Source organism: Aulonocara sp. 'chitande type north' Nkhata Bay, linkage group LG4, assembly GCF_057382095.1.
Source record: "Aulonocara sp. 'chitande type north' Nkhata Bay isolate Kocher_YH1m ecotype deep benthic linkage group LG4, A_spYH_male_GT1.1, whole genome shotgun sequence".
NCBI classification, from domain to species: Eukaryota; Metazoa; Chordata; class Actinopteri; order Cichliformes; family Cichlidae; genus Aulonocara; species Aulonocara sp. 'chitande type north' Nkhata Bay.
Window position 1 is genome coordinate 6,102,272 of NC_141347.1, and position 20,375 is coordinate 6,122,646.

The following is a 20,375-nucleotide window of genomic DNA, read 5'->3' on the forward strand; positions in this document are numbered from 1 at the left end:
GGGTCAGCGACATGCTTTCTTTCCCTCTCAGGTTTAAATATCTGGGACTCTCCACCGTTTGGTTTTAGAGCTGAAGAAGCTTCTCAGATGAAACGTCTTCCAGAAACTTAAAGACGTCTCTTTTCTCTCCAAGCTCCTTAGATCACATGACCTGGATGACTGAACCTACAGACATATTGACCTGGTTTCATGGTCACATGACAGGTCAGAGGTCAGCGACTGTAACTCAGTTCCTCCTGTTAATGTGAACTCACTGAGTGTTTGTGGTTTACCTCTCAGACTGACTGAAGATGATGATGGAGGAAGAGGAGGACAGAGCAGAGTCTGCAGGGTCCAGCTGTCCGTCTGTGAGGAGTGACCGGTCTAAAGATCATAATCCAGAGTTCAGTGGTGAACCTGGAGCAACGAGGTCAGAGAGCTGAACTCACTGAGTAACAGAAATAATTCTGCACTGACATTATAATCAGTGTTGACTCTGGTTGATTGTCTGACTGTGTTTGTGAGCTGAGAGGAAATGAAAATGAGTTTGTAACAAAAATCAGTTTTGTCCAGTTTTCCTGTAAAAAGCTGAACTCTAATCTAAGAGGATGTTACTGACAGGAAACAGCTGCATTATCTGCAGTCTGTGTGATCACAGCTGCTTCAATCATGTTTGTGTCTGCAGAGGTCAGAGGTCACAGTCTGCAGGGTCCAGCTGTCCGTCTGTGAGGAGTGACCGGTCCAAAGGAAACCCTCCACACTTCAGTGGTGAACCTGGAGCAACGAGGTCAGAGAGCTGTGATGACTCCTTTACATGTTTGTGTTTCCTGGATAAATATGACCTGAAACATCCTCAGATTGTTACAAAGATTCATTAAAAAGAAAACAATGAAAGAGAAAAGATCCAAATGTTCGACTTGGTCATTTGCTGTTTGAGGACAGTGATGCTCATATCTGTGGGGAAAGTGTGACCTGAGTGGGTTCATGTTTGTCTTTAAAGAACAGAGCTGCTCTGATTCTCTTTGTGTCTGATCTGTTAAACAGTCTGAGAGGTCACACAGAGACCCAGCAGCTAAAGCCTGGATCATACTGGCTGCTGTTACTCCATCAGGACAACACTGAACCACAGTGGTGTGGATGTAGTGGATAAATCCCACCATACTGATGCTCAGAGTTAACCACAGGGAACAAAACCAGATGTTACCTTCAGATTGTGACCTTTGGAGTGGACGATGCAGATTTCAATAGAGAATAAATGTTGTTGTTTTTCAGCTGTGAAGAAAGAATCTAATTTTCTGAACTTAAGAATTTATGATGCTGGAAACAACATGGAGACTATAACACAACATTTCCACTGTGTTCATAGAATGAATGTAAAACTGTCAGACATTCATTAAATATGCAAAATGTCTACAGAAGCATCAGAGGGTCAGACGTGAAGCACTCAGTGATTTTGATCAAATGACTCATCAGTTATTGATCTGTACTACACTGATCTACCACGTTAGTAAAGCTGGTGTTCTGGTGGTGGAGGGAGACTCGGATCATGTTCTGGTTTTGGAGCAGTGATCTGCTGATGGTTCAGTTTGATGAGCTTCTTCAAAATCATCCCTGACATCACCACTGAAAGGACGTCCATGAAAACAGACTGAAAATTACTGATATGTTCACAATCTGAGAGTTTAAAACTTGACAGACTTGATTCAGATGAAGTTATTTGAGCAGAAACTCCTGGATCTTTATCCTGTGTTGATCTAATCCTTCATGGTTCCTCCACAGAGTGGACCAGCAGAGCTCAGAGGTTCCCAGTGGTCAGTCTGCCCAGCAGCATCAAACACAGCTGGACTCCATATTTATGGTCTGTACATGTACAACAACTACTGTTACATCTGTTCTGTTCACAGTCATCTCCATGCTGCTCTTTGTAGACCAGTGGATCGTCAGTGTGTCCAACATGGATCTGATGTTTGGCTCCATGATTTCAGTCTGATTGGCTCATTCATAAATATTCTGTTCCAGCTGCTGGAGGACAACATCATCACTTTTGTGAAGAACGAGCTGAAGAAGATCCAGAAGGTTCTGAGTCCAGATTACCCAGAATTAGAGCTGGGCGATAGAACGATAACGATATGTATCGCGATATAACTTTTACTCGATAGAGAAATTAAGCTATCGCGATAGACCTCGCCGCTCTTGTCCTCTAAAAAAAAAAAAAAAAAAAAAAAAGGTCAGCCAATCCAAATTAAGTAGCGCAGAGCCGAACCAATCACAGCCGCAGCATCACGTCGCGTGACTTGTTACGTACCGCACAAGTGCCAAGCCGCACGTGTGTTTGTTTGGGAAGCAGCCAGCGCGTAATGGAGGAAATGAGTGCGCCGACTAGAAAAATCAACCGAGCGTGACCGAAGAGAAAACAGATGATGGTTCCAATGCCGGAGAGATTGTCGAACGGAAGAGCCAAAGAAGTTCCGTAGTGTGAAGGTATTTCGGCTATTTCAAGTCTGACAAAAAACAGAGTAGCGTGCACTGTAAATTGTGCCGAAAGCAAGTCTGCAAATACAATAAACTGGTGCATGCGTCACACTGCGCCACGTTATTGTTTCGGTGAAATGAATTTCTACACTACTGTTACTGTTAATTCTACTCTCTGCAGTGTTTAAATGCTTACATATACACACAGTTACTGTCCGTCCACACATACGACTCGGTTCTGCTTCTATGCCCCAGCTTTGTTTACTTTTTCCCACCGAGGCTTCTAGACTTCTGATTGGCCAATATTTCTGCACGGTTAGGAATCTAGCGCCACCTGCTGCTTTGGCATGTTCATAGCAGCGTTTTCCTTCATTTCTGCCTTTATGTGTGGACGGGATTATTTTTTTAAAACGAAAACGGAAAATCTCCGTTTTCAAAAATACCCGTGTACGTGTGGACGTAGCCTCAGTCTCTGACTGGAAGCGCTAATTCGTCATTCGGCTTTTGTCAGACTAAAGTAACTGTTAAAACTGTTTGAAAAGCTAAGCTATACAACAAGGAGAGATTGAGAATTTCCTTTTAGTTCTCAGTTTATTTGATATTGACAAAAGTTAGTCAGTTTTGTCTGTTCTTCTGTAAAACAAACTAAGATTTATTTTTAGAATTAATATTTTGTTTCTAAGTGGAATTGACAATTTAGTCTGTTTCGTTTGTTCTATTTTGAAACTTAAACGCTTTAGCGGCTGCCTTTTGTGTAGTTTGCAATATTTGCCTTTATTTATCTGAAAAAGTCTCATGTTCCTTAAGTACATCTACCCTGTTGAACTTATTATGGGAAATAAATATTTAAATAAAAACAAGCTGCTGATTATTTCACATTTTACTTGTGAGCAACGGCACATTTAAATCTTACAAATATAGTTATTTGGCTTATATCGTGATAGATATCGTTATCGCCTGAAATGAAAAAAACATATCGTGATATGAAAAAATCTCATATCGCCCAGCTCTACCCAGAATGCTTAGAGAGTCAGAGGAGCAGCAGCAGAGAGGCGTTTGTGAAGATCACAGTGGACTTCCTGAGGAGAATGAAGCAGGAGGAGCTGGCTGACCGTCTGCAGAGCAGTAAGAGGATTTATCTAAAGATTTAAGCTGCTGGATAAATGAACATTTTCCAGAGATGGAAGATGGAGCAACATGTTTTAAAGATTAGTTCTTTTTGGAATTGAGTGTTTATTTTTCTTCTCATTCAGAACTTCAAGCTGCAGTTTGTCATCGTAACCTTAAATCCACCCTGAAGAAGAAGTTCCAGTGTGTGTTTGAGGGCATCGCTAAAGCAGGAAACCCAACCCTCCTGAATCAGATCTACACAGAGCTCTACATCACAGAGGGAGGGACTGCAGAGGTCAATGATGAACATGAGGTCAGACAGATTGAAACAGCATCCAGGAAACCAGACAGACCAGAAACAACCATCAGACAAGAAGACATCTTTAAAGCCTCACCTGGAAGAGACGAACCAATCAGAACAGTGCTGACAAAGGGAGTGGCTGGCATTGGGAAAACAGTCTTAACACAGAAATACAGCCTGGACTGGGCTGAAGACAAAGCCAACCAGGACATCCAGTTCATATTTCCATTCACTTTCAGAGAGCTGAATGTGCTGAAAGAGGAAAAGTTCAGCTTGGTGGGACTTGTTCATCACTTCTTTACTGAAACCAAAGAAGCAGGAATCTGCAGCTTTGAAGACTTCCAGGTTGTGTTCATCTTTGATGGTCTGGATGAGTGTCGACTTCCTCTGGACTTCCACAAAACTACAATCCTAACTGACCCTAGAAAGTCCACCTCAGTGGATGAGTTGCTGATAAACCTCATCAGGGGGAAACTGCTTCCCTCTGCTCGCCTCTGGATAACCACACGACCTGCAGCAGCCAATCAGATCCCTCCTGACTGTGTTGGCATGGTGACAGAGGTCAGAGGGTTCACTGACCCACAGAAGGAGGAGTACTTCAGGAAGAGATTCAGAGATGAGGAGCAGGCCAGCAGGATCATCTCCCACATCAAGACATCACGAAGCCTCCACATCATGTGTCACATCCCAGTCTTCTGCTGGATCACTGCTACAGTTCTGGAGGATGTGCTGGAAACCAGAGAGGGAGGACAGCTGCCCAAGACCCTGACTGAGATGTACATCCACTTCCTGGTGGTTCAGGCCAAAGTGAAGAAGGTCAAGTATGATGGAGGAGCTGAGACAGATCCACACTGGAGTCCAGAGAGCAGGACGATGATGGAGTCTCTGGGAAAACTGGCTTTTGATCAGCTGCAGAAAGGAAACCTGATCTTCTATGAATCAGACCTGACAGAGTGTGGCATCGATATCAGAGCAGCCTCAGTGTACTCAGGAGTGTTCACACAGATCTTTAAAGAGGAGAGAGGACTGTACCAGGACAAGGTGTTCTGCTTCATCCATCTGAGTGTTCAGGAGTTTCTGGCTGCTCTTCATGTCCATCTGACCTTCATCAACTCTGGACTCAATCTGCTGGAACAACAACAAACAACCTCTACATGGTCTAAACTATTTAACAAACTAAAACTTCAATCTCTCCACCAGACTGCTGTGAACAAGGCCTTGCAGAGTCCAAATGGACACCTGGACTTGTTCCTCCGCTTCCTCCTGGGTCTTTCACTGCAGACCAATCAGACTCTCCTACGAGGTCTGCTGACACAGACAGGAAGTAGCTCACAGACCAATCAGGAAACAGTCCAGTACATCAAGGAGAAGCTCAGTGAGAATCTGTCTGCAGAGAAAAGCATCAATCTGATCCACTGTCTGAATGAACTGGATGATCGTTCTCTAGTGGAGGAGATCCAACAGTCCCTGAGATCAGGACGTCTCTCCACAGGTAAACTGTCTCCTGCTCAGTGGTCAGCTCTGGTCTTCATCTTACTGTCATCAGAAGAAGATCTGGATGTGTTTGACCTGAAGAAATACTCTGCTTCAGAGGAGGCTCTTCTGAGGCTGCTGCCAGTGGTCAAAGCCTCCAACAAGGCTCTGTGAGTAAATCTGTGATCATGTTTATTTTTAAAATGTTGATTAAAAGTGGTCATAGATTTCTTCCATGACAGATCCATGTCCTAAAACCATGAGACAGCGTAGTTGTATAGTATAAAAGAAAAAAGGAGAACTTTTGACCACAATATTGTAACTTGAATGAACTTTTGATACAGCCTTTAAACATAAAATTTATGAACAGAATCGGTGACAAAGGGCAGCCCTGGTGGAGCCCATCACCCACCGGACTTATTACTATCCAACGTATTGCCGGCTATGCCAACCAAGCTCTTGCAATGGTTGTAAAAGGATCGAATGGCCATAAAATGTTTCTCAGTTTTATTATTTTCAGTCACATCTGTTTTTGATTATTAACTGAATATTTTAAAATTCAGGCTTTTTATGTTATACAAAACATCATATTTTCTTATGATGTCTTGTATTGATTCTGAAGGAATAGTTTTCATCAGTATCGCAGATACCAGCCTGAATTTTACTTTGTATTGGATCAGAAAGGAAATCAGTGGCATCACACATCACTTACAGCAACTTCAGTACCTCTTCATTTTAATAAACTGGGGGGAGGTGCACCAAGATTCAGTATGAGATAAAGAATTATTTTTAACTGTAAGGTTGGAGAAATCTGTTGTTGGAAATTGGAAGAACAGGTCATCTTAAAAATCACTGCATTGTAGTTTTATTCAGGCCCCTTCAATCTGTGATCGCTGTTGCTTTGCATTGTAAATGCTACTATTACAAAAGTCACAAATATTAGTGTATGTGTGTGTTGTTGGGTAATAAACCAAAAGAACAGAATCTACCAGCACCTCACTGATTTCTGCTTAAAAACAATAAAAAAGCAATAAAGCTCTGATTTGTTTGGTTGATCTTGTCTCCCTTCCACCTTGATTTCAGACTGAGTGGCTGTAACCTGTCAGACAGAAGCTGTGAAGCTCTGTCCTCAGTCCTGAGCTCCCAGTCCTCCCATCTGACAGAGCTGGACCTGGGTAACAACAACCTGCAGGATTCAGGAGTGAAGCTTCTGTCTGCTGGGATGAAGAGTCAATACTGCAAACTGGAAACGCTGAGGTCAGATCAAGCAATATCGATTTTTTTTTCATCAATTAACATCATTTAATCAATTTCATTTGGAAAAAATTAACAGTGTTTATGTTTTGTTTTTTTAATGAATCCATCCAAATCACACTAAACTGCCACATTTGTCTTTTGTAACATGAGGCAATAAGGATTCCAGCATGTCCTGAAACAGTGTTGAAATATTGTAAATGTAGTAGCTCCTCATGGCACCATGAATATACTTTAACACAAGTGTTTCATGTCTTCTTGTCATCCTTTCTTCAGACTGAGTGGCTGTAACCTGTCAGACAGAAGCTGTGAAGCTCTGTCCTCAGTCCTCAGCTCCCAGTCCTCCAGTCTGAGAGAGCTGGACCTGAGTAACTCTGACCTGCAGGATTCAGGAGTGAAGCTTCTGTCCGCTGGACTAAAGAGTTCACAGTGTGCAGTGGAAACTCTCAGGTCAGGATTCAAACTTTTCCACAGATGATCATTTGAAATGTGACTTATATTATTGTATAAACAGGTAACCTTTATACAGCTGTCAAGTGAACTTTTATTTACATTTGAGTGGATAATTGGACTCCGAATTACTTTCAAAAGTAATTGGCGACTACCGATTGGTTTGCTGTTAGTTTTTTTATTCACAGTACTTAATTTTAAAGGCTGATTTCTCAAAATGAGATGTTCATCTTTTCTTCTACAACACTTGGAGCCACCAAATCTTCTTGCTTCATTTATTCATTACAGTTTGATTTAAAGAATATTAGACTCGTAACATAATAAATACATTTATTTCACTTCTTCTTGAGAGAAAGAAAGGGATGACTGGGTGAGCTCCAGTGGTTCATCCCAGCAGAGAGAGCAGCACACTGGGCTGCAAATGATCACAGTAGTAATAGCCATAGTTTGATAAAACAGGCATTCTTACCCTGTAGATAATACAGGGTTCTGGTGCCGATGTGGGGGAGGGGAGTCGCCCGGTACTAACTACATACTGAAGTGTCTTGTGTTCCAAGAACACAACGACCAAGACAGAGAGATCCTACTGGCAACCTTCTGGTTACAAGATGAGCTTCCCAACCCCCAGAACCGCGGTCTTATCCTCCAGTTCTGTGTTGATGATAATCACATAATAGGAGAGCAGCTGGGCATCCAGTGGAAGTGTGATGGAAATCAAAATCCTGAATTGGATTCGGTGCGGTTGCGTTACTATTTTTCAACAACCAATCTTATATCAGCTGCATGGAAGTAGCTATAAGTAATCTGGGCGCTACAGCTTTAACCCTTTAAGTCTTACCATAGAACCAAGTCCGCCACAGCTTATATTATATTTTTACATGCTGTGGAGCCATTTTTGGGAGCATTTCAAGTTGCTCTACATCAATACAACCATTACAGCCTAAATTTTAATAATATGCATTAATTAAGTGCATAGAAATTACATAAATTGCAAAAAGTGCAATAAACTAAAAAAAATTTGAAAATCGTTTTTGTTTTTTAACATATATTTCTAGTTAGAGAAATTTAACCTTCCTGCCTTCTTGGGACCTTTTTGTGCCACTGCTATGTGTTAAATGGCTGCCATTTCCACTGTGTTCAGTGGAATATAACCAAACTTGCCACAGGATAGTTTTTACCTGTCAATGTTAATATTCCAGTGTGAATTCCTTAAATCAGCCTAAAATGGCTGAGCAGCAGAAATCCCCACACCCATCACCCTGGGGACCATTTTCTGCCCATTGACTTCCATTATAAACGCTATTTTTCAACCCCAAATTATCATCATATGATTTTATTTTTTCTTCTTTTCTTGGATGTCAATGAAGACTCAGGGCCTTGAAGTTTTAATTTTTAAATTGCAAAAAAAATGCAAAAAAAATAATGGCAGGTCAAAATGTATGTTGGTGCCAATCTTTGGTCCATCTAAAGGCCTACTTATAATGACAATCACATATTACTTCAACTGGTTTTTTGTGGAAATATTTAGTTTCGTTTTTTGGTTTTTGGGGCTTATAACACAGGGCGCTCATGTAATAACACTGGGATTTGAAGGGTTAAAACAACGAAAATATAATTAAAACTTTACATGAATATTTCAGGGAGAAGTAGTTTTACAAGGTTGGCTAATTTAAAGTGGAATAAAATATGGATATATGGTCTTTTTATGGCGTGGCTGAGAATGGTCCCTAGGGTGATGGGTGTGAGTTTTTTAAAGGATGGCAGGAGGGTTAAGAGGCTTATCCCTCAAAACTGTAAATGCAAAAAAGTTGCACAAAATAGTTTCCCACCACATGAAATTTATTTTGAGTGCCTTCATAGTTTTATTTTTGAAATACACTAATTTCTATACACTGCAGGAAAAACGAAAATAAATATTATAGTGCAAATTTGCAAAAAAGCAGCATATGCATCAAAATAAACTATTTCCAGCAGTGCAATATGAGTCCTAAGCATCCCAGAAACAACACAGAAAGTCAGAAAGTCAAACATAACTTTAAAAAACACTAGTATAGGGTTATGAGGCCATGATGGTAAAAAATACATTTCTGCAAAAATGACATCACTTCCGGTTTTGGGCAGGTCATGGCGGATATGCGATAGTTCACGCTGATGTCAATTCCAAAGTAGGAAGTGTTACAAACAGCTGATCGGATCGGCAAAGCGTGTTTCTGGAATATTATGTTACGCAAAACAGAGTGTGCCCACTCTGACCGGCTTTAAAGGGTTAAGCAGCTGCATGCACTCCCGCGGACAGCGATCACTTTCTGGCAGACGATCACTTTTTGGCACAACACCTGGAGCTAAGGGGGCAAAACAATCGCATGAGTGCTGCTGTTTGGCTGAGGAAAAATAAAGTATTCATGGTAAGCCAATCACATGACCACTTCAAGATTACAAAGCAACAAGGTGACATATACCAGTTTTTAAATTGTGTTGATAGGTCACATAAAACCAGAGTCATGATAAACAATATATACGCAGCGTTTTTTTCCTCAATAGTTTCGTCACTTTTACTGTCTAAGGACAGCACAGCAAGCACTCTCTGCTTATGAGCAAAAAAACCCCAAATCATCCCTTTCCTGTTGGTGGAAAAATGAACCATGTCGACCAATCAAAAAAATGATATAGCAACATGACATTTGGTTGTTTAGGAAGAGGGGGAAGTTTTAGGAGTGACGGTGTGAGATGTGAGAGATTTGTGACGTTTAGCGTATTTGGAGTGTGTGCATAGTATGTTGTGTTGTGTAGTTAGTGTGTAGGGGAAAAAAGAACAAAAAAAGTTAGTGTGTAGTGTAGTGGATAGTTTTATGTTGTCTGTCAGAACAATGAGGCAATTGCTGAATGTTAAGTGCCCTGAGGCGACTGTTGTGATTTGGCACTATATAAATAGAGTTGAATTGAATGGAATTGTTACAGGTGCTGCCACAAAACCAGCAAATGCAGATTACAGTGTAAACGGTGTCTCCAGGTAGAAACAGCAGTGATACACCTGCTGCTGTCAGACCTGCAGGTATCAGGCTGTGATGTTCTCCTTTATGGTGGACAGAAATTATTTTTTTGGAGTGGCACAAATAATTTGTGGCATCTTATTTAATGCAGAACAGCTGATTGTTCTGTAAATAGTTTGAAATAGTTATTTTTAAAAAATCAAGGTAAAAGGTAAATTGTTACAAATAACAAAATGGTTGTTTGCAAACCTTGTGTATAGGATTTTAAGGGTGTTCGTCTTGTAACCGGAAGGTTGCCGGTTCGAGCCCCGGCTCGGACAGTCTCGGTCATTGTGTCTTTGGGCAAGACACTTCACCTAGCGCCTACTGGTGATGGCCAGAGGGGCCGATGGTGCGATATGGCAGCCTCGCTTCTGTCAGTCTGCCCCAGGGCAGCTGTGGCTACAACTGTAGTTGCCTCCACCAGTGTGTGAATGTGAGAGTGACTGAATAGTGGCATTGTAAAGCGCTTTAAGGCCCGAAAAGCGCTATATAAATGCAATCCATTATTATTATTATTATTATTATTATTAAAATATTATTAAAATATTAAAATTATTAGATTTCAAGTTAATGATTTATTAAACATGTTTGTGGTTGTAACAGTAAAAAATATAACTTTTTCTACTCATATTGTTTTTTGTCTGATTTTAGGTCAATTGTGTTAATACAGTATGTCAAAATGAAAACATAACTGTAAATTCAGACACGTGAGGTTGTGCTGAAAAGAATGATACCAAACAGGCAAAGTAAATAGTTTTTAAAGGTGGAATATAGAGGTCAAATCAAAAGTAGTTAAAAATGGCCAATTATACCCTGGACCCCAGAGGGTTGAACATTTTTTTTAAAGTAACGCAATAGTTACTTTTCAAGTAATTAATTACTTTTAGTAACTGACTTACAATATTTTAACTCTAAGTAACTACGTAGAGTTAACTATAGTTAGTAGTATAGTTACTAGAGATGGCACGATACCACTTTTTTATGTCCGATACCGATACCGATATCATAAATTTGGATATCTGCCGATACCGATATGAATCCGATATAGTGTTTTTTAATCAACAAAACTGTTTTTTAAATATCTTGCTGCATTTTGTATAAGTTCATACTCAAGTTTAAAACAACAACTACACTAAAGCTATTCTGTTATACCTGTATGCAAAAAAAAATATTTCATAGTTCAGCAATACTGATCAATCTAATAAACTTAAACCTACACCATCCTCCCTATTCTGGTATTTTAAAGAGTACTTAGCATAAATATTAAGCAACCTAACTAATAGGGTTCCAACTCCCAGCAACAACAAAAATAAATAAATAAAAAATAGGGAACCACCCCTCACGCTCCACCTCATGATGCTTAATCGACGTAATCAACCTTAATTTGATGCAGTGTGAAAAAAAATGCACAGAAATCAATTATTTTTCAAGAAATATTAAATAGATTCAACATCTTTCTTCAACAAAATTGCAGACTGCACAGATGGTACCTTCCCAAAGTAAAAAGTACTATAGCTTACTAGGGTATATATATTAGAGTTAATAGTCACTATATACAGTAATTGACTGCTATTCCTTTTACATCAAATTAAAACTTTGGGTGTCAGATAATTATTTATTAAAAGCTAGACATTTTAAATGAGAATAAGAAAGAAAAGTATGTCTTTGTGCCCCCTTTTCTCTGTTAATGCCCTATCGGCCCCCCTGACTAAACTTTGCTAGATCCGCCCCTGCACAGTTACCAGCGTCAGCTACATAGAAAAAGATCCTGGTGTAGAAAGTAATATTAAATAAATTGTAACAACAGCTTATCAAGCTTAAACGTGCTGCTGTTGTTCAGCCGCTGGTTTCCTCTTTCTGGTGCAAAGTGGGCCAAAAACAAACAAGAGAGACGGACTCGAGACAGAAAAGCCGATCAGCTGATCATTAAGCAGTTTCATGATTGAAGTAGCAGCAAGAAGAGGCAGTCGCTTGTTAAGCTTAACGTGGGAATGCTTTACAAACATTCAGAGGTGGACTTACACACTTGCTTTACTTCTCTCGGGATAACTTTGTCGGAGATGAAATGCCGGGTTGCTAGCGAAGCTCCAAATGCTATCCAGACCACCGACAGGTCCCGCATGCCACAGCCGCTCTATCACGTGATGCATACTGCTCCGACGTGCTAACGTTCTGAGGTGAGTTACGGCGCGTTGCAAGTTTTGTGAGGTGCTTTCGTGATATTTAATGGATCGGATTACATTTTTTATTTTTCTCCGATATCCGATCCAGTAATTTAGGTCAGTATCGGACCGATACCGATACGTAATATCGGATCGGTCCATCTCTAATAGTTACTAGTTACTTCTTGGTAACTACTAACTATAATTACTTGTTCAAAGTCACTTGCCCAACACTGATCCCAAACCATCTCCACTGGGTTTAGGTCAGGTGACTGTATCCTCACTACAGACCGAATAAATCACCTGAATTTGGAAGTCTGCCTCCGTGTTCTTTAACCGGAGCACACCCACCGTACCTGGCCACTCTAAATCAGCTAAACTCCTGGAGACAACACTTTGTCCATTTTATTTAGACACAGCGGCACCTCTGAAGCAAAGTGTTGTCCATTCTTCAAATTTCTATCCCTGGATAAATGAAAATACTCAAAATTTCAAGAGATATTCTGTCAAGTTAGAACGTTTATGGAAGGCTTCCAAGCTTGAGGTTCATCGAGTACATCTCAAGGAATCAATATCCTCACTTAACAACATGATAAAAAAGCTGGAACTGAATAGTTTTCAAATCTAATGGCTTCAGAAAAGAACCAAAGTATTGTTTGATACAATTATGAAAATTGTCTCTCCTGATATTCCTCGTGTACCAGTCTATACTAAATCTGATTGTAATGAATCATTGAACGAACGTGGAAAAAACAGTTGCAGAACAACTTAACGACTTTCTGGAGAAAAACAGTGTTCTGGACATTTTCCAGTCTGGTTTCTGTAAACTGTCCTCCACTGAGATGGCTTAACTTAAAGTGTGTGGTGACATTCTGATGGCAGCAGACTCTGGAGAGTGCACTGAGTTGGATGTCTCCTCTGCTTTTGATACTGTTGATCACAGCATCATGATAAATAGGCTGAAGGACTTGTTCAGGATTACTGGTGTTGCTTTAAAATGGTTTGTCGTATCTACTGTATCTGAGAGATCTTTGACTGTCTGTATGAATCATGTGTTGTCTGAAACATCCGTTCTGCCTTCTGGGGTACCTCAAGGATCTGTTTTAGGCCCGATTCTCTTTTTGGTTTATATACGTCCTCTAGGCCACAGGTGACAAACGCCAGGCCTCGAGGGCTGGTGTCCTGCAGTTTTTAGATGTTTCCTTGATCCATCACATCTGATTTAAATGGTTAAATTCCTCCTCAACACGTCCTGAGGTTCTCCAGAGGCCTGGTAATGAATTTGATTCAGGTGTGCTGACCCAGGGTTAGACCTAAAACCTGCAGGACACCGGCCCTCGAGGCCTGGAGTTCCCCACCCCTGCTCTAGGCCAAATTATCAGATATTACAATAATATTTCTTATCATCTCTACGCTGATGACATTCAGACATTAAGTTATACTGTTCTTTCAAAGATTCTCAGTTTGATACATTTTCTTGTTTAAATAATTGTCTTTCAGGAATCAAATAATTGTGAAACTTCAACTTTCTCCAGTTTAATACGGATAAAACAGAAACTTTGATCATTGCTCCTGATCACATGTCTTCAGAAATCAGGCAGCAGATCAGTTTTTAGGTCCTTCCATTAAATCGAGTCTCAGAAACTTAGGTGTTATTTTCGACAGTTCAATGTTGCTTGAGAAACTCTCTAAACAACTGTTTCAAAACTGTTTTTATCATCCAAGAAACATTTCTAAACTCAGACTGGTGTCAAAGGCAGAACTTGAGATGATTCTTCATGCTTTTATCTCTACTCACTTGGAGTATTGTAATGGTCTTTTTACTTGTCTCAACAAATCAGCTCTGGAGCTTCACACTGTACAGAATGCTGCGGCGAGACTTTTAACTGGCACAAACAAGAGGTCACACATTACTCCAGTTTTGGCTTCTCTTCATTGGTTGCCACTAAATTTTAGGGTTCATTTTAACATTATACTCATAACTTTTAGAGCTGTACATGGTGAAGCTCCTCAGTGCATCTCTGACCTGTTGAAACCTCATGCTTCATACCGAGCACTTAGGTCTTTAGGTCAGAGGTCACTATTGGTCCCACAGACTCGGTTCAACACACGTGGGGATCGAGCTTTTCAGGCACCGAGGCTGTGGAACTCCCTGCTGTTATCTTTATGCTGTCTCCACTGACTCTTTGAAAAAGCAGATGAAGACATTTCTATACAAACGAGATTATGTGCTATATAAATATATTCTACTTACTTACTTGAATAATAGTTCATTTATGAATATTTTTTTATTAAAATATTTATTTTCTTTACTTTATCACCCAATTAAATTATAATTCTGTAAATAAGGGTGATAGTGTGGCCTGTGTAGGTTGTCTTCAGGTTCTCTGCTTCCTCCCACAGTCCAAAAACATGCATGCTGGGTTAACTGGAGTGATTGTGAGCATAAATGCATAAGTGTTTACCTGGCTACATCACCGTGGTTACTGATGCTGAACCTATAACCTGGTCTGGATCAGGTTATATTCAGAGTGTGTGTTTTAAAATTGACTGAAGTGCCTCGTTTTCACTGAGCCTTTCATTTACAGAAAGCTTTAAGTGTGATATAGATTCAGTCATATCTGACTAATGTCAGTGAGTGAGGCCGAGCTGTAAAGTCACATTTCTGCTAATTAGCACACCAGCTAACTAGCACACCGGCTATCTAGCAAACCAGCTAAGTAGCAGACCAGCTAACTAGCGAACCAGCTAACTAGCACACTGGCTAACTAGTACACCAGCCGACTAGCGAACCGGCTAACTAGCATACCAGCTAACTAGCACACCAGCTGACTAGCGAACCGGCTAAATAGCACACCGGCTAACTAGCACACCAGCTAACTAGCAGACCAGCTAACTGCAGCCACAGGCTGAAGGACGATTAAATGTAGTGGAGATATCAGGGATTACACTGGTGTGTCCGATTCACTCTTTAGCACTCCAGTCACTCTGGTGTGTCAGCCAGAACACCACTGAAGGCCCAGCGTGTGGAATAAGGAGCTTAAGGTTTGGTTTGAGACACTTTATTCTTTCACTGATTGATTCTTGTGGCTGTGATCACGTGTGTGGTTTCTTACAAAAAGGAAGTACACAATACAAATACATGACAAATAAGATGAATAGATAAGTTACATATCCAGTTATATGTACGTACATCAGTATAGCTAATATAGCCATATATAAGGACAAAGATCACAGTACTATAATGCAGTAATGTTAAACACAAAGGTGTATATCTACATAAATCTATCCTATCAGTGATCAGAGTACTGTAGTATACTTCTACTACTTACACTATACAAACTAAACTGCATTAGTGTGACTTTAAGTTACCATCAGTACAGACGAACTGATGGTAGTTGGACAAAATAAAGGCTTTGCAATTATTGTGAAGGGCTTCCGGTTAAAGTAAGATCAGCTGATTACCTCATAACAAATTGTTTGCTATAGAATGCAGCTCCCAGTCTTCATTAATATCATGTACTATAACTCCCAGGTCTACAGAGAGACCAACAGCTGGTGCACGTTGTAACGCTGTGGCTGTCGTAGTCTCTCCTTTTTCTACAGCTCATTTGTTCTTCTTGTGATGGTGTGTCTTGAGGGAGGCTCATACATGCGGTCATTTGTTGATCCTAAGAACGTTCCTCAGACCGACTTCTTCAACAACACTAATTGGCCTGAAGTTTGTAGCTACTCACTTCACTGTGGCGTCTGTTAGCTTGTCTTTCTTTGGTTTATCTTGACTCCTCCCACTAGCTGAATCTACGTAGTCTGCCCAAGCCTCCCACCTCTGTTTGTTTGGGTGGTTTGTTTGCTGCCATCAACAGCGTGTAATGCATTTAAATGATACTTCAGACTTGAAGTACTCCGACGATAAAAAACTCAACTTTGCTTAAAAATAACTTTAGTTGTATCAACACTGCCCTCTGGAATAATTAGACTTTGGTGACAAACTGATGTGATCTCCATGTTTCCTTCGTTGGACTGTGGGCGAGTGTCAGAACTGAATGTACTGAGTAACATGTGGAGTTTAAATATGTGTCAGTTCCAGTTTTAGAGCTCTAAAGTGCAGCTATCATGTTAGGAATATGTTAGGAATAGACAGGAACACTGAGCACACTGAGGTCAAATCTTTATTTATCCAGTTCATCTGTAGGCTGAGCTCAGTCCATCCATTTAGTGAAATGATGTTTAAAGGTCTCCTTGTTCTGTGAGCGTGCACAGATCCTGAAGCAGAAAGCCTGGGTTAACAGAGAAATGATCATCACTGTGATGATGCTCACCATCTCTGACTGGGATTTGAGGTTTTGTCAAAGCAGCAAAGAAAGCCTGGCTATGTTGGACTGGGTGTGGAAGCAGCTCCCAGTTTGAGTTCAGGAGACAGACACCCTCTCTACTTTGACGATCAGCTTCAAACTTTCCTTTTTGATAAAACTTATAGTTAGAGCTGGATCAGGTGACCCTGAACCATCACTTAGTTATGCTGCTATAGAGATGGATAACAGATGGATTGTTGTTTTGTGTGTCTGCAGTCTGTCAGGCTGTCTGATCACAGAGGAAGGCTGTACTTCTCTGGCCTCAGCTCTGACCTCCAACCCCTCCCATCTGAGAGAGCTGGACCTGAGCTACAATCATCCAGGTGACTCAGGAATGAAGCTTCTGTCGGCTGGACTGAAGGATCCAGGCTGGAGACTGGACACTCTCAGGTATGGAGAGAATGTCTGATATAGGAGGAAGAGCTGGAATCATTTCCTGTGTATTTCACTCACTTCCTGTTTGTTTCCTGCAGATGAGACATGAACAATCACACATGCAGGAATATTTTCAGGGACAGACACACTAGTCTAGCTGGATAGTACATGGATATTTATGTAGGGGGTCTTCAAGGAGTCTGTTTGCAGGAACATTAATGATAACTGATAAGTCATGTTGAGAGTTTCATTAAAAGTAGACTTACAGTTAGGTAATATTTGGACAGAGACAACATTTTGTAACTTTAGATACAAGTATCAGCCATGTGTGTGTTTCCCATGCTGTATGTCCACAGTCACAGTGACAGTCAGTGACACTGACAGAAGGATGAAACAAGGCTGTGAATCATTTCAGTCTGTGTGTGTGTGACAAAGAGGCAGACAGGAGCAGCTAACATTTGGAAATGGAAGCTTACTGGAAACACTACATTCACGGCTGAATTCACAATAGATTTGTTCTCAAGTGCACATTTAGCAGCTAATGCTAATACTGTTTTCCCTTTGCTTTCTACAGCAGCTATTGCTAAGTAGGCCACTTTGCTCCGCTAAGGATTTGTGTGACCATGATGGAGACTCTGATAAGCTAATGCTGCTAAGCTAATCCTGTTTACGGGCCCTGTTAGAATCAATATTTCATTCTCATTCTGTTGTTTGAGAACAATATTAACGTTTCACATCATTATAACACAAGAGAAAAGGGTATTGGCATTAGCTACTAGTGCTTATTCACCTCAAATTACCTTTAGCTGCTAATGGCAGCCTACTTAGCATTAACTCCTCACTAATATAATGCTAATTTACATCAAATTAGCATTAACTGCTCATATTGTTATAAGGAAAGAGAAAACGGTATTAGCATTTGCTGCTAATAATTATTCACCCCTAATTAGAATAAGCCGCTAAAAGCAGCCAACTTAGCATTAATTCCTCACTTTGTTGTTACCCAACGGAAAAGAGTATTAGTATTAGCTACTATCATTTTTAATAAGTAAGAGAAAACAGTATTAGCAGTAGCGCATAATGCTAATTCACGTCAACGTAGTATTAGTTAATAATGGCAGCCTACTTAGCATTAACTGCTCACTAATATAATGCTAATTCGCATCAAATTAGCATTAGCTGCTCAAGTTGTTATAAGGAAAAAGAGAAAACGGTATTAGTATTAGCTGCTAATAATTATTCACCCCTAATTAGAGTTAGCCCCTAATCGCAGGCTACTTAGCATTAACTCCTGACATTGTTATAATGCAGGGGGAAAGAGTTACCATTATCGGATAATGCTAATTCTCATCAAATTAGCATTAGTTAATAACGGTAGACTTCATATCATTAGCTGCTGTCATTCTTACAAAGCAAACAGTATGAGCATTAGCTGTTAATCCTTTTTCATCTAAAATTAGAATTAGCCACTAATGGCGTATTGTTAAAAAGTAAGAAAAAACATTGTTAGCATAAGCGGATAATGCTAATTCATCTCAAATTAGTATTAGCTAATAATGGCACCTGCTTAGCATTAGCTGGTCACATTGTTATAAGGCAAGAAAATATGGTATTAGCATTAGCTGCCAATTTCTATTTACCTAAAATTAGCATTAGCCACTAATGGTAGCCTATAGCAAAAACTTCTTAATGCTAAATGAAGTTAATTAATGCTAAGTAGGTTTAACTGAAATTAAAGTAGTGTTAGCATTAGCTGCTGATATTGTTAAAAGGTAAGATAAAACATTGCTAGCAGCAGCGGATAATGCTAACACACATAATAATTTGCATTACCTAATAATGGCAGCCTTCTTAGCATTAGCTGCTCATATTGTTATAATGCAAGGGAAAAGAGTTGGCAAAAACAGTGTTAGCATTAGTGGATAATGCTAATTCACCTAAATTAGCATTAGCTAATAATGGCTACGTACTTAGCATTACCTACTAATATTGATATAAAGCAAGAAAATATGGTATTAGCATTAGCTTCTAATGCTTTCTCATCTAAAATTAGAATTAGCCACTAATGGCATCCTATTTAGCATTAACTCTTCACATCGCAAGGGAAAAATTTGAATTCAATAAAAAAAAAAAGTGTTCACATTAGCTACTTGTATTGTTAAAAAGTAAGAAAAAACATTGTTAGCATAAGGGGATAATGCTAATTCACCTCAAATTAGTATTAGCTAATAACGGCAACCTACATAGCATTAGCTGGTCACATTGTTATAAAGCAAGAAAATATGGTATTAGCATTATCTGCCAATTCCTATTCACCTAAAATTAGCATTACCTGCTAATGGCAGTCTACTTAGCATTAACTCCTCACTAATGTGATGCTAATTCACATTAAATTAGCTTTAGCATTAGCTGCTAGCATCAGCCTACCTAGCACTAGCTGCTCACATTGTTAAAAGGGAAGAGAATACGATATTAGCATTAGCTGGTAATATTTATTCACCCCTAATTAGAATTAGCCACTAATGGCAGCATACTTAGGGTTAACTCCTCACATCGTTGTAATGCAAATGAGGCTAACTTGCATTAAATTAGACTGCTGTTATTAGCTAATGCTATTTAGCAGTAGCTGCTCACATTGTTATAAAGCAAAGGAAAACGATATGAGCATTAGGTTCTAATGCGTATTTGCCTTAAATTAGACGTAGGTGCTAATGGCAGCCTACTTAGCATTAGCAGCTCAGATGTTATAATGCTAGGAAAAAGAGTGTTAGCATTAGCCGTTCACATTGTTATAAAGTTAAGGGAAATAGTGTTAGCATTAGCTACTCACATTTTTAAAAAAAGTAAGTGTTAGCATTAGTGCATAATGCTAATTCATGTCAAATTAGCATTAGTTAATAACGGCAGCCTATTTAGCATTAGCAGATAATGTTGACCTTGGCCCACTGGAAAAGTTAAGAACTAAAGATTTAGGAGTGTTTCTCGATAGCTCTTTCTCGTTTGAGAAACAAATGAATTCTGTTATTAAAACCAGCTGTAAGGTTTATATTGTTGATTGTCATTTATGCTTAGAAATATTTACTCATATATGCTTAGAGTTTTATAATCGATTGCATGATGATAGAGGTTTGATCCTGAGTAGTCTGTAAAGACTCTGTGTGCCTTCCAGAGTGCTCTGGCATGCACACACCACTTGGGGCCATGAGAGAGGTCGTACCCTCTCTTACTGATTTATGGTGTAGGACAGGGGTCTCAAACTCAATTTAGCTGGGGGCCACTGCATCCTTCTCCATGAAGGCTTCACTTCTGCTCTCAACTCAAAAAGTCTCTTTAATACATTTCCCCTGCTGAGCCAACGTACCTCAGTGAAGTCGAGCACATCCCCATATTCTGACTCCATTTCCTCTAGAAA

The 20,375-nt window shown here is 39.8% G+C and overlaps 1 protein-coding gene across 2 annotated transcripts in view; it reads left to right on the forward strand.

The window, feature by feature from the left end:
• Window positions 1-290: 290 nt before the first annotated feature.
• Window positions 291-20,375, forward strand: part of LOC147331851 (protein NLRC3-like) — a 206,175-nt gene continuing 186,090 nt past the window's right edge. The window contains exons 1-9 of one of the 2 annotated variants that reach the window (XM_086288141.1): window positions 291-409; window positions 665-766; window positions 1,759-1,837; window positions 1,999-2,074; window positions 2,466-2,495; window positions 3,478-3,576; window positions 3,705-5,505; window positions 6,419-6,592; window positions 6,866-7,039. In XM_086288141.1, the coding sequence (XP_086144267.1) occupies window positions 291-409; window positions 665-766; window positions 1,759-1,837; window positions 1,999-2,074; window positions 2,466-2,495; window positions 3,478-3,576; window positions 3,705-5,505; window positions 6,419-6,592; window positions 6,866-7,039 (2,654 nt within the window). Of the gene's footprint in view, window positions 410-664; window positions 767-1,758; window positions 1,838-1,998; window positions 2,090-2,465; window positions 2,496-3,468; window positions 3,577-3,704; window positions 5,506-6,418; window positions 6,593-6,865; window positions 7,040-16,804; window positions 16,979-20,375 lie in introns of both variants that reach the window. The other variant, XM_086288145.1, reaches the window with a different exon arrangement.